At 36.2% G+C, this 14,703-nt stretch overlaps 1 protein-coding gene across 1 annotated transcript in view; it reads right to left on the bottom strand.

Moving 5' to 3' along the window:
• The window catches only part of LOC136862916 (cell adhesion molecule Dscam2), a 476,298-nt gene that overhangs the window by 37,156 nt on the left and 424,439 nt on the right, over nucleotides 1–14,703 (bottom strand). Inside the window, exon 22 of the mRNA XM_067139195.2 lies at nucleotides 5,967–6,104. Within this exon, the coding sequence (XP_066995296.2) occupies nucleotides 5,967–6,104 (138 nt within the window). The remainder of the gene's footprint in view (nucleotides 1–5,966; nucleotides 6,105–14,703) is intronic.

The raw sequence follows: 14,703 nt of genomic DNA, 5'->3' as shown, positions 1-14,703 counted from the left end.
TTTTAAGTTTAGGACAACTTATTTCTGAGTTTAAATGATACATTGTTGTGATAAAATATGCATCAATGAGAATATTGTCAAAGTCCAAAATTGTGTAATAGTTCGTTATGAAGTGTCACTGGTTGGGATGTTCCTTTACTATACTCTTTTGATTTCTATATTACAATGTTACATACTACTTATTCTAAATTTAAGATGGCTAATTTCTAAATTCAAATAATACAATTTTATAATAAAACTTGTGTCCATAGGAGGTCTAAAATTTTTAAAAGTTTGTTTATGAAGTATCGTTGGTCTTGATGTTTTATTAACACACTTTTCTGATTTCTATATTAAAGCAGGTACATATTGTATGTTTGAAGTGCCAATTTTGATGAAACAAATAAATAAAGTTAAAATCTTGATATGGTTTGAGCACTGCTCGAGGTCAGGTTGTCTTCCGTTTAATGCTCCATGTTTTGGAGTAATATGGTGAGAGTGTTCCTTCCTACATAATTTGTGATCTGTTGGAAATTAGTGATAGCTGTCTCGGAATATCTAAAATGGAAGAAAGAAAGAAAAAGGTTTTCTGTTAGAGAATGTCTATGATATGTACTGTGAAATATGCTGTTAGTGCATTTTACTTACTTTTCTGTTGTCTCTAGTTGATCGCTTAAGTGTTTGTCGGGAGCGTGCTGTGTACTGCCTCATGTACCACGGGGGCTGGCTTTTGTGGCAGCGGAGGGGAAACGGGGTGGAGCAGAGGGGAGGGCTCAAAGAGGGGCTGGAGTAGGAGGGGGTGTGTCCTGTGGAGTCTTAGTTGAGTGTTTTTCTTTCTGTTTAATAACTTCATTAAATAAATATTCTTTAAGAGGGGAATGGCGGCATTGTAAAGGATGTTGGTTTCTTCCATTATTTCATTGAGATTAAAATTTTGGTTGGCAAATTGGTGCATGTTGATATAGAATTCCATAAAGATATTGAGCAAAGGGCCCTTATAATTTATGTTTAGAATATCCATATCGCTTTCAATATTGGAAAATTCATGTTTGTATTCTTCTATGTGTTGTCCTATTGAGGAAAATCAGTTGTATTTTACAGCATTTAAATGTTTGATGAATGGGATGAAGAAACTCCTGCCAGTACATGTTAAAGGAACATCATGACCAGTGACTTTAGACTTTGACAATTCCCATTGATGCATGTTTTATCACAACAATGTATCGTGTTTAACACTGTATGTTATTTTAACAAAAATTAAGGTTCTTCAACAGCTGAAGATGGCCTATTACAAAGGCTGCATCCGGTACTGAAAAATGTTTTAAGTACTTTAATATAAATAAAAGTATTGATTAGGTGGAGAAATCCAGACTTATAATTATGATCATTGGAATCATCAATACGGGACATGAAGATAATAAACTATGAAGAAGGTTTTCTTTGAATACCTTTCAAAATTTCAAAGGTAGTTACTTTTGAAATTTTTTGTATGACTTGGATTGTTAAAAAGAATTGGTGTTATATTTCTAAAATTCCTTCAACTAATAACAGCCTTATGAGATGTATCAGGAGTAGTTATATAAATGAACTTTATCAAGATACTGAAACATGATAATTTCACAACAGTACAGTATACGTATATAAGGGTTACCAAAATAAAACTGAGACTTTAGTACAAGCATCGTTATTCGAAGAAAGGGAACACTGTGTATACAGCAGTGGATGGCTACCTATGTCAGGAAGGATTCTGATATCGTCAGGTCCAAATCTTTTCAAGAAGTCCGCGAGGAGCTGGGGAATGGTCTCTTCGAGCATCGATCATGAGGCCATCGTTAGTCGACTAGACCTCTTGCTTAAATTAAATTTGTATGGGAATTTATCCAGAATTGACCAGCACTTGTTATTCATTTTATGGTGGCAGGTGGCATTAGTGGAGCCAATATTTACCATCTTAAGAAGGATGTGTATAGGAATGAGTGTGTATCACACCGTACAGTGGTCAGATTGTATAGGGAATTTCATCATGGATGAGTAAGGGTTTGCCAAAACCAGGTCAGAGGTACAGTGGGCAGCCAGGTGAGAAAGAAGGGATATCAATTTGCAAGCAATGGTGAATCCAAAATGTTGTTGAAGAATGGTTCTCCTGTCAACCACTGGCATTTGCCCAGGGCAGCCGCCATCAAGTGGACTGCTGAGACACATGCTTGAAAAAGCAGGGTGACTATATTTAGACAGATATATCACATATCAGGTTCTTTTACACTCCAGACATTATTTTCCAAATGTTGTCACAAATGTTTTAGAAATCACACAAATTGTCATTATATTATATTATATTATATTATATTATATTATATTATATTATATTATATTATATTATATTATATTATATTATATTATATTATATTATATTATATTATGTCTGGCTGCATGGCTGAATGGTTAGCGTGCAGGCCTTTGGCCACAGGAGTCCTGGGTTCGATTCCCGGTAGGGTAGGGAATTTTAACCACAATTAGTTAATTTCGGTGACACAAGGGCTGGGTGTATGTTTCGTCTTCATCATCATTTCATCTTCATCACGACATGCAGGTCGCCTACGGGTGTCAAATCAAAAGACCTGCACCTGGCGAGCCGAACTTGTCCTCGGACACTCCCGGCACTAAAAGCCATACGCCATTTCATTTCATATTATATTATATTAGACATCTTCCTACAGCACTTGCAAGCTGCCACAAAGATTAAGAGTACCTTAACCAATATATATTATTTCACTAAAGTATTTTTAAATCCTTAAATGAAAACGGGTAGCTTCAAGTTGCTTCTTATGGTTTATAGATATGGTTTTAAAAAATGGCTGTCGACCTCTTTAATGCAGCTCTCAGAATTGAGTGGAGAAGGTCAGCACTTAGTCCAAATCTTTTCAAGAAGTCCACGTGGAGCTGGGGAATGGTCTCTTTGAGCACCGATCATGAGGCCATCATTAGTTAACTAGACCTCTTACTTAAATTAAATTTGTATGAGAATTTAATTAAGAACTACCACTAATTCTATTATTTTTTCATTGTTTTATTTAAGGTTGTATTAGTAGTTTACATTTTAAAGTAATATTGTGGAAGGCATATAAATATCTGTAGTATAATGACTGATGATTATGGAAGCTGCAAATAATTGCCACCAGAGCTCTGTTCTAACTAATACAAGGCTCCTGTATTATTATTATTTCTTTGTTATGCCTGGCTAAGGAGTATGATTGAACTTATTTAGCTGATGTTGTTGCCTTTTTCTTCTCCCAAATTCTCTTCAGCTTCTCGCTGTGGAATTTCTTGCAATATTCTGACCAGGTTTTGTTGGTGATAGTGCTTGGATCGTGTATGAAGCGGTGATCGTTGACTAATTTTCTGAAGTTAGATCAGTCTAACACAATGTCATCTGTGATGTCTATTTTCTGAAGATTCAAGGAGCGAATTGTTTTCTACTTTCATTGATAGGGCAAGGTTCTGAATTCTTTTTGTCAATCTCTGATTACTCATTCTGAGAATATGTCCACAAAATTTCAAACGTCTGTGTCTGAGAATTTCTCCGAGTGTTCGTACAGGTCATGAGATTTCCTTATCATCCAGATTCACCCTGTACAGAGTGGTCCAAAAATTTTACTTAAGATTTTTCTTTCTTGCTTTTCTATATTTTTAATCAATGATCTGCATCCAATGATCAGTGTTTCAGATGCATATAGTGCTTCAGTCTTAATTACAGTGTTGTAATGCCTTAATTTTGCATTTTGGGAAATGGATTTTTTTATTATATCAGTTCCAAGTGAGTCTGTATGTTCTCTCTTCATAGTTTAGAGATTCTTTCCATGTTTGCTTCATGATTCAGTCCTCAAGGTTAGGTGTTTGGGCTAGAACTCTAATTTCCTTTTCAAACTGCTCTGATAACTGTGTTTATACCCACTTCTGTGAAAATACAAACATCAAGTATTTCTGTTTTTTCACATACAGTACTCCTTATCCACAGAAACAAACAGTGCTAGTGTAGTGATTCATATATAAATGAAACTGTGAGTAAACTGTGGTGCTGAATGCATGTCATGGTAGATGAGTAAATCCTGTTTATCATGCCGTGCTGTTGTGAAACTTGAAAATAAGCTCTCACTAAGAGGATCCACCAATGATGGTGTGCTCACAAAAGTGGATTTTGGAGAGGATGAATTTGTTGATGGTTGCGTTATAGTACTGGTGTAGCATCCCTTTTGACCTGGATATATGCAGCTATTCAGCATGGAAGTAAGACATAATGGTGTTGATATTTGATCTTATTGTAATCTACCCATTGTAACTGGCAGATTTGGAGACCTTACAACCAAAAGAGCAGCTCACTATTAAAAATATATATTTTGGGAATGGGATGCTGGCAAATTTCTGCTGTTGTTAAATATTTGAACAAGAATGTTGCAGACATAAAGAGTCCAAATGCCAAGCATGTCAGTTTTACCAAGCTCAGCCATGTGTTCCACCAACAGGAATTTGTGTGGATGCAAGTTCTCTGCAAGAATTGATTTGTTTAGTCACCAGAAATTTGCACAAGAACTGCACAAAATGTGAAGTGGATTGTTAAGAAGGAAAATTGTATACTGAGATAGGAGTAACAGCCGATGATGATGTGCAAGTATAGTGCTGTTGAAACAAAGCCCCAAGTAGCTACCGGTATTAATGTATGAAGACATTAGATAACATCAATTCAGTGACCCCTAGTATGACTATTGCCAACTTGTCATCATCAGAGATAGACCTCTTACTTTATGATGTTAAAGGTTTATGAGGCTGTTCCTTTGACTGTTAAAGTCAAAATGCTCTAACTTTTTAGGTCTCCACCATTTTCACATGAGATTATCTTCCACCATCCATTCTCCTTGTATTCAAGCTTCCTGGTCATAGCTCCAATGAAAGTAAAGATACTGATAATGTGACATTGATAAACATTGGCTTGATGGTTGGAAGACTTCAGTGAGTGACTCTTCAATTCATTGTTACCATTTATCTATCAATAACAGAAATTACTCAGGCTGCTGCCCCTGCCTATCAGAGGCAGAGTGCGGTCCAATCATATTTCTCTCTAGTCCTCCTTCCTTAGTAGCATATTATCAATCAGTGCTAATTACACCTATCTCGATGAACATGGGTGGTGTTGAATATCTATATTCATGTCTGCACACTCCATATGCTGGACAGTGACATAAAATGTAGGTCTACGTATTTGCAGACTAGTGATGTGGCCCCTTTCAAACACTATTTGATTATTGTATTCATACTGAATGTCTCTTTTAGGAATTTTCTCTTGTCAGTAATCTTCTCTGAGTGTACAAATTCTCTCTACTACACAACTGACACCTGTGAGAGCATTATGACAATGAAATAAGTTTTCTAATGGCTTTGTTGTGAGACCACTAGAGAAAATACAAATTTTATAAATTTCTACTACTGAATTGCATTGTGGATAATACTGAATTTCTTTTGCTTCAGTCTGTAACTTCTTATTAGATGAATGAACGAAAACCTACAACCTGTATTCCAGTCAGTGACTGGGTCAGGGATGGATTGGATGAAGCCCCATCTAGTGGCGAGGATAGAAATTGTGCCGGCTGCTGAAGCCTGTTGCACTCCTCTGGGGCAATGATTAATGACTGACAGATGAAATGAAATGATATTGGAGAGTGTTGCTGGAATGAAAGATGATAGGGAAAACCTGTCCCGCTTACGCTTTGTTCCGCACAAATCTCACATGGAGTGACCGGGATTTGGACCACGGAACCCAGCGGTGAGAGTTCGACGTGCTGCTGCCTGAGCACGGAGGCTTCTAACTTCTTATTGGATATAATATTAAAACATGATCGAATGAAAAAATCACCTCCATGACCACACCCTAAATTACTGTATAGGTATACCAATGATGTTCCATTGTCCAACCAAAAATACCAAAAACAACTTACTTCTGCGCAGACAGATGCAGACCCCTGTCATCACAGCTGCAAGAGTAATGAGAGAAACCAGAACTGGAATTACAACAGCAAGATCCAAGTAGAAAGGTGGGTCCTCATCTGTTCCCTGGATTGCTGGTTCTAGAGTTCCTGAAATTACAAACATTGAAGAATAGAATTATTCAGAGGAGTAACGAATAGGATACAGGCCTGTCTTCAGAAGTAATAGTTGGGCCCCCTCAATGAAATTGTATGAAACATATCAATCCCTCACTACAGATCTGCAGTTAGTGCAGTCGCCCAGGTGGCAGATTCCTTATCTATTGTTTTCCTAGCCTCTTCTTAAATGATTGCAAAGAAATTGGAAATTTATTGGACATCTCCCTTGGTAAGTTATTCCAATACCTAACTCCCCTTCCTATAAACAAATATTTGCCCCAATTTGTCCTCTTGAATTCCAACTTTTTCTTCATATTGTGATCTTTCCTACTTTTAGACACACCACTCAAACTTATTCGTTTACTGATGTCATTCCATGCCATCTCTCCACTGACAGCTCGGAACATACCACTTAGGCATAAATATTTCAAGGACAATTTAATAAAACCACCTATTCAATACATTCCACGTCTAATGTGGTTTGAATTTACATGAATTTATATAGGTTTATCAGGTACATGTTTCACCCTTTTTGGGCATCTTCAGCCTGTGGACAAGCTTAAACGTCAAGGTCTGGGACCTTATTTTACCATATATAGTATGAAATGTGAACGTTGTTGTTACTAAGTGATAACCTCTTAAAATTAACATGCCATAACAATACAATATTTTAAAAAATGTAAACAATACATAAAAATGAGTGACATGAATTGATGGTGTTGTTAACACAATTAAAACTTGTCAGTCTTATTCTATCTAATTTTTAAAAATATCCAAAACTAAAATGTATCTTCTTCATCTAACATGAATCTTAGGTAAAGAGTATATTCATCTGCGGGCTCATTTGACCCACATATTTCGTTACTTATACTTGACGAAACCGATGTTGGAATGTGTTGTCAACCACAAGCGCCTGCCAGAACAGACAGATCCACCTAGTATGAACTGAACGAATAATCTTAAGACCCCTCCCAAGGCCAAGTAACATACCGACGGGAATGATTATTCATACAAGACTCTATTTAAGTATCTAGGACGTTGCTTCCCAATTATGCAGCAGCCTAAAAACTAAGAAGCAGCCTGAGATTGTATTCTTCACAATTCATTGTCATCACATATGACAGGAAACCAAGACGCTTATATTTTCATTCACAACAAAATTTACTGTAGTGTTAAACAATTGTATCCAGTACATATAACAATCGGTTTAAGTCTCCACTTGTGGTTGACAACACATTTCAACAGTGATTTTGTCAAGTATAAGTAACGATATATGTGGGTCAAATGAGCCTGCGGATGAAAAAATCTTTACCTAAGACTCATGGTAGATGAAGATGATCCATTTTAGCTTTGGACTTTTTTTCAAATTAGATAGAATAAGACTGACAAGTTTTAATTGTGTTAACAACACCATCAATTCATGTCACTCATTTTTATGTATTGTTCACATTATTAAAAATATTGTTATGGCATGTTAATTTTAAGAGGTTATTACTGAGTAACATCAACGTTCACATTTCATACTATATATGGTTAAATAAGGTCCCGGACCTTGACCTTAAGGTTGTCCACAGGCTGAAGATACCCAAAAAGGGTGAAAGCGGAATCGCTGATGGACTGAACATACATACATAAGCAAACTAATAATTTCAAGTGCTTAAATCAATTAATTGATTAATTTGACTGTGACATAAAGTTATCAGAGATGTTTTTATTGATTAAGGAAGTAGAGATAACATGAATTCTGTAAATAACATAAAATTATTATTGTAAGTGTAAGATTAAGTTATACGCCACATGGTCGAGTAGAGTTTTTGATTTTAAATTTTGTTAAAGGTGAAGTAAGCGAAGTTCAGTTTCAATAATGATGTTAATTCAGGATTGAGTTAGGAAGAGGTTCAACCTCCTTTAATTTTCATTTTGAAGCCACTGAAGGCCTAATTTTGGTTCATTTTTATTTTCAGAACATAACCCTTTGTATACGTTAATGAAGAAGTTAAATCAGTTAAATTTGTAAATTCAGTTACAAATTTTAACACTGTAAAGATGTTTGTTTGAAAAACAACAAGAATTAAATGTTATGATTTATTTAAATTAATGCTTATGGAATAAATGTCAGACCTGTGTTGTGATTTGTTCTTTTCTTTATGGTCGTCATTCCTATCCCTTTAAATGCCTCTTAAAGAAGGACAGCCTGTTAACGAATGATCCACCTCGGGATCTCCCGTGTACTGACTGAACTGGACCAGGAAACAGGGGGCTTTCAAATGGCTTACGCGAATGTGAGGCTCGATTTAAAAGCTACTTGCTAGTTTTTAAATGGCTTCCTGAACCTAGGATTTGATCTTGTGCTGACCAGTGTTTATGACATTGACTTTATTTCAGGTTGATTTTGTGACATTTATTCACCTAAATTTTTGTGGCTGACATAAGCACGTGCTTTAAAGTTAATATTTGTGTTTGGTGATGATTATAAAATCCTTGCTGTTGATTAGGAATTTTTTAATTAGTTGCGATGCTACATTTTAAATCAGTTAGGTAAATATTCACGTCTATTGTTATGATTAAGAGTTCACGAGGTTAATGAATCTTTGCTTTTGCTACTTGATGGGATCAATCCTCCATATCCCCACGTCTCAATCAGAATACCTCTTAAGTCTTAACCGCTCAACATGGAGTGCCGTACACTGCACGCAGACTCCCCAACGCTCTCTGTCGCGGAGTGACGTGCATTGCACGTGTGTAGCAGCTTCTGATTTGTGCTTCTATCTAGCGAATATTTCTTGAACTATTACAAATGTAGTAAGATATATGTACAGACAAAGCATCGATCTTTCATTTGATACGTATTTCTATCGAGTTTTTATCGCGTCTGAAAAACCAACAAGTTCTGTTGTTGACATCATTGCAGCTAAACGTTTTCTTGTGATTGCGAATTCGAAAATTAACGATGTTTTACCGAATGATGATACAGAAAGTTTAGTTTCGTTAAGCAAAGACTAGGATACAGAATTTGAGAGTGAAAGTAGTGATCGTGACATTGATGTTGCTTTTGATACACGAGAAAGTATCGGCCATAATGTTATTGATGGTGGGTTTGTGTGAGAAGACATGGATGATTATAGAGGGCAAAGGGAAATATTTACTGCAAATTATGGGTCTCAGAATGCTGCAAAGAGCTGCTTTTATCCTATGTGAACATTTTCAGTTGTTTTCTACTGTTGAGTTCATAAAGATGATAGTAGAATAGGCAGATATTTATGCTCAACATCACATGCGATCACACGGTTAGTTATTTCCATTCCGATCAAGGGTAAATTAATATGTACCTGTTACAGTGGAGAAATGTATGTAGTTCTTGCATTGTGTATGTTAATGAGCATAGTACAGATCTTATTTCTCAAAAAATCCAGGTACTAGCTACTTCTATATTTGGTTCAGCCATATCTCTTGATCAATTTGAATGCTCAGAAGTTTCCTCCACTTCACTGACCTTGGATAATTCCAGTAAATTGTGCTGTTTGTGTGGTTATGCACTAATAACAAACTGAACATTTTGGTAAAATCCATTGAACCGCTTGTCATTTACGCCCGACTAACTAAAAGTCTGCACTCATAGCATGGTTGGTGCTATACTCCTCCCGCAGCACAGGGTAGCCAGGTTGTGAAAGTCGTCCCACGCTGAGAGGTTAAGCTAGTAACACTGTTTGGTTGTATTGTCGTTTAGTTATACATAATTATTAACAAAGAAGGATTACAACAGATGTTGGCTGAAGCTATGGCCGCCCTAGAGGCTAATCTTAATCCAAATCGGGCCAACTTAATGGCAAGTCAGGTGGATTTGGAGAAAAGACTTAGCGACAATGCGAAAATCTCATTGCTAGTCAAGTGAATCTAGAGAAAACCCTTAAGGATACTTTAAATGCAAATCAGGTTAATTTAGAAAAATTGCTCAGTGAAAGGTTCAGTGAAGCACAGAACATTTTACGAAGCACTCGAGGGAAACCAACATGAGTTAAAATCCATAAAATTGACCCTTATTAAAGAAATACAGAAGGTAAAGACTGTAACGAAGACTGACACCAAGGGATGTAGAAAAGAATGCACCGAGGGAATTAAGGAGTTGGTTCAGAAAATGCACTTCTTGAAAATGCAGAATAAAAACATGTGCATTATTTTTTTTTGTATTGGCTTTAAGTCGCACCGGCACAGAAGGTCCTACAGCGACGATGGGACAGGAAAGAGCTAGGAGAGGGGAAGGAAGCGGCCGTGGCCTTAATTAAGGTACAGCCCCAGCGTTTGCCTGGTGTGAAAATGGGAAACCACGGAAAACAATCTTCAGGGCTGCCGACAGTGGGGTTCGATCCCGCTATCTCCCGAATACTGGATACTGGCATGTGCATTATAACCACTTCACTGCTCGAAAAAAACAAGCTTTATTGTAGAAATGAATTTCAGGCACTGTTCAAACCTCAACACCTCATGTAAAATCAGAGCAAAATGCTACCAATCCAATTAATATGTTACCAGGGATTATCAATAACATTCGCAGTTAAACATGACTGGTCAGATGCAAATTGTCCATATTATCAGGCCTACCAACCTAAAAAGGTTAACAACGTTCAAGGAAAAACTCTTAAAAGTTTTATAAATGAGCTTCAGATTTATTTTCGAGACGCGAAGATACCTCCAGAGAGACAGCTCCTAGTCACTGAACATCACTTAGAAAATTCAGTGCACACATGGTTTTTGGCATTCAGGTTCTCTTTTGATTACTTTAAAGGATTCAAAAGAGCATTCCTCAAAAAATACTGGAACAGTGACGTACAACATAATCTAAATTCCAAACTGTATGCTCGAAAGTATGCGTCGTCTATGCCTACAAAATATTTGGATTTTTTCTCGAGCCAGCTGAGGAAACTCAGGGAGTTGGACTCATCATTCGTCAATTACCTGCTGATGTACAATGAATTACGATCACTTCTAATGTGCAGACAGCTATTCAAGCTGAAGCCATTTTAAGACTGTTAGGTATGATATCGAGGGAACCAGTTCGTAAAGTCCATAGTCCAGAGCTACAAATTCACCAGATCACGACTATCAGGGAGGAAGAAAGGACGTCAGCCAACCAAGGGAGAACCTGGAGGCAGAACTCCGACGGAAGAAATTCACCCCATGATCGTTCACCCGTCCACTTAGACAGAAATATGATAGTCACATGACAGACTGGATTTCTCGAGGCTAAATACTGCGCGTGTGCATATCTGCCTGCTCGCTAAGGGTTTCTGGAATAGTCTCAACCAATGAATATGGCCGGCTATGAATCAATAGTCTGTTAACATGAATGACACACCTCTGAGCCAGAGGCTATAAAACTGTAAATCGTTCTCTTATTGCGTCTTACTTTCTTCTTATTCTGACGGAATATTACCGTGCTACCACATCTACAATCACTGAGCCCAGAAGTTAAGTGTTGTTTTCAACAAATCAGTGAGCCAGGCACGTGCACTTTCTAAAATTTTGTTGTGTCAGTTGCAGCTAATTCTAACTTTGCATGAGAAGAGGACCACAAATCCATCGAAAATCGTCGCCTACTTCAGGATTTGCCTTCCAACATCAAGAGGATCAACATATTCGACGTGGGACTTCAACATTCCGGCCATCATGAGTTGCTAGACATGTGAGGCAATTCTAGCTTCAAGAGGGTGAACGAGATGGACGAGCTGGGAGAATGAAGACACCTACCGAGGATTGAACTTCATCATAAAATTTGAGTACCATTTTATGTAATCTATCTGTCCATCTGTGTAGAAAACTAGATGATGATCTTCTCTTAGCCAGTATTTCTATTGGTTTTGCAATATTTAGCCATATTTCATACTTCCAATCATGGTGGTGTCATTTTAGACTTGTTACATGTGTGAACAAGAGTTGAAATTCTATTAGTGTTGCTAACTGTAGTTTGTCATCAGAGTGTTTTTCCAATTTTATGTCAGTATTTAAAATAAGACCTAATAATAATTAACCTCTCGATTAATAATTGATTTAAATAATAATTTTGACTTCTGAAAACATTGTGAGATAGAATTGGGTAATATTTCATTTTACTAGATTGAGCTGAGTTTCATCTTTTGCATTTATCGAATGATTATTTAGGACTGTGTCATCAGATTTTCAGATTAATCCGAATCAATCAATCAATCATTACTGATCTGCATTTAGGGCAGTCGCCCAGGTGGCAGATTCCCTATCTGTTGTCAATATTGTCAATAGACCTAATAATCACTGATAATAGTAATCATAAAATATGAGATCGGGTTAAACATGACGTCAAAGGTCGTGAGCAATAAATAAGAGTAGATTTTTTTTTTTGCTAGGGGCTTTACGTCGCACCGACACAGATAGGTCTTACGGCGACGATGGGATAGGAAAGACCTAGGAGTTGGAAAGAAGTGGCCATGGCCTTAATTAAGGTACAGCCCCAGCATTTGCCTGGTGTGAAAATGGGAAACCACGGAAAACCATCTTCAGGGCTGCCGATAGTGGGATTCAAACCTACTATCTCCCGGATGCAAGCTCACAGCCGCGCGCCTCTACGTGCACAGCCAACTCGCCCGGTAAGAGTAGATTATTCTTATAGATGATTTATGGTGTGCTCTATATTTTGTGTATTTGCCTGGAATATTGGTGATCCTGCGGGGTAACTATAGTAATTTGGAAGCATGTGTCTAGGGAACATAGCATTTTAGTGAAATTGTGGAGCACGTGGGAGTTACATTTCTATTTTTTTAGAATAATAACTAATTAATTAGTGCTTATCAACTATGTGTTTGACGATTTTAAGATGATAACCCCTATGATGTGCGTGATGATGTTTTCTATCAGATCTTCAGATAATGACCTTTAATTCTACTCAATCGCCGTTGCCATGTAATTATTACATTCTTTAAAGTGATAACTCAAATTCAATCACTTGCCACATACTATGTCGAGCATGTTTAATAAATAAAGGCTCATCTATCTGATCCAATCGACTCTAATTATGATAAAAATCATGAACTAATAATCATTCACCCAGGATTTGAGTGTAAATAGTGTAAATAAATTTTGTGTATCCATTGGGTGTGTGGGTTATGTGAATGTCGTAGTTAGAGATATTTTTTGATGTGATTTTGAATATTGTGCTTTAGTCTGGCCATGTGTTCACCACGAATGTCCAGATTATTTCAGTGTTGTATTTGTTGATCTATTTCTTTGGAAGTGTTTATTGAAGTTGTGTCAACTTAATGATAGAGTTAAAATTTCTATGCTTTGAAGTTAAAGATAAATAAGATAATCTAGTTTCAAAGGCAAAAGAAAGATTGAGAATTTTGACAAAGATTGTAAATTTAGACTAGGATTGTAAAATTTTAACGACAAGAAGTGTTAAATTTTGGAAGGATTATTCCATGTTGAGATAATTCGATAACATAAAATCAAGTGATGATAGGAATAAATTTTGAATTAAGGATTTAATAATTTCAAATAAGGAGTAGGGTACTGTCTTGTGATATAACAGTATCCTAACGTCATGTGAGCACATAATTTAACACTGATTAAGAAAACTAATAATTTCAAGTGCTTAAATAATTTAATTGATTAATTTAACTATGACATAAAGTTATCAGAGACATTTTCATTGATTAAGGAAACAGAGATAAGTTAACATGAATTCTGTAAATAACATAAAATTATTATTGTAAGGGTAAGATAAAGTTACAAGTAACAACTCTCATTATTGTTCCGTATTGAAGATGACGTTAGGCATAGATATCAAGGATAATTTAATAAAAAACCACCTATTCAATACTTTCCACGTTGAATGTGGTTATTATCTACATGATTTTATGTAGACTTATTTAGGTCAGGTACATGTTTCACCCATTATTTTGGGCATCTTCAGCCTGTAAACAACCTTTAGGTCAAGGTTTGGGACCTTTTTAACCAATATAAACATACCAATATATACACTATATACACTATATACAATATATACATTATATACAATATATACAAACATTAATGAACTCTTAAGATGGGTAACATAAGTTAATACAGTTAAGTTTTTTGGTCCTAATCTATCTAATATGAAAAATGTCCAAAACTAAAATGGATCTTCTTTTTGGTAAAGAGGATTACATATCGGGGTTTATGGGACCCCTATATCATATTATGTTCTTGACGTACCGTGTCTGTTGACAGGATGTGTCGTCAACTTATTGTTGTGTATTGGTATGTTTATATTGGTTAAAAAGGTCCCAAACCTTGACCTAAAGGTTGTTTACAGGCTGAAGATGTCCAAAGTAATGGGTGAAACATGTACCTGACCTAAATAAGTCTACATAAAATCATGTAGATAATAACCACATTAAACGTGGAAAGTATTGAATAGGTGGTTTTTTATTAAATTATCCTTGATATCTATGCCTAAGATAAAGTTATCTACATGGTCGAGTAGAGTTTTTGATTTTTAATTTTGTTAAAGGTGAAGTAAGTGAAGTTCAGTTTCAATAATGATGTTAATTCAGGATTGAGTTAAGAAGAGGTTCAA

This window comes from Anabrus simplex, chromosome 2, assembly GCF_040414725.1.
Source record: "Anabrus simplex isolate iqAnaSimp1 chromosome 2, ASM4041472v1, whole genome shotgun sequence".
NCBI classification, from domain to species: Eukaryota; Metazoa; Arthropoda; class Insecta; order Orthoptera; family Tettigoniidae; genus Anabrus; species Anabrus simplex.
This window is presented reverse-complemented; position numbering and strand designations above follow the sequence as displayed.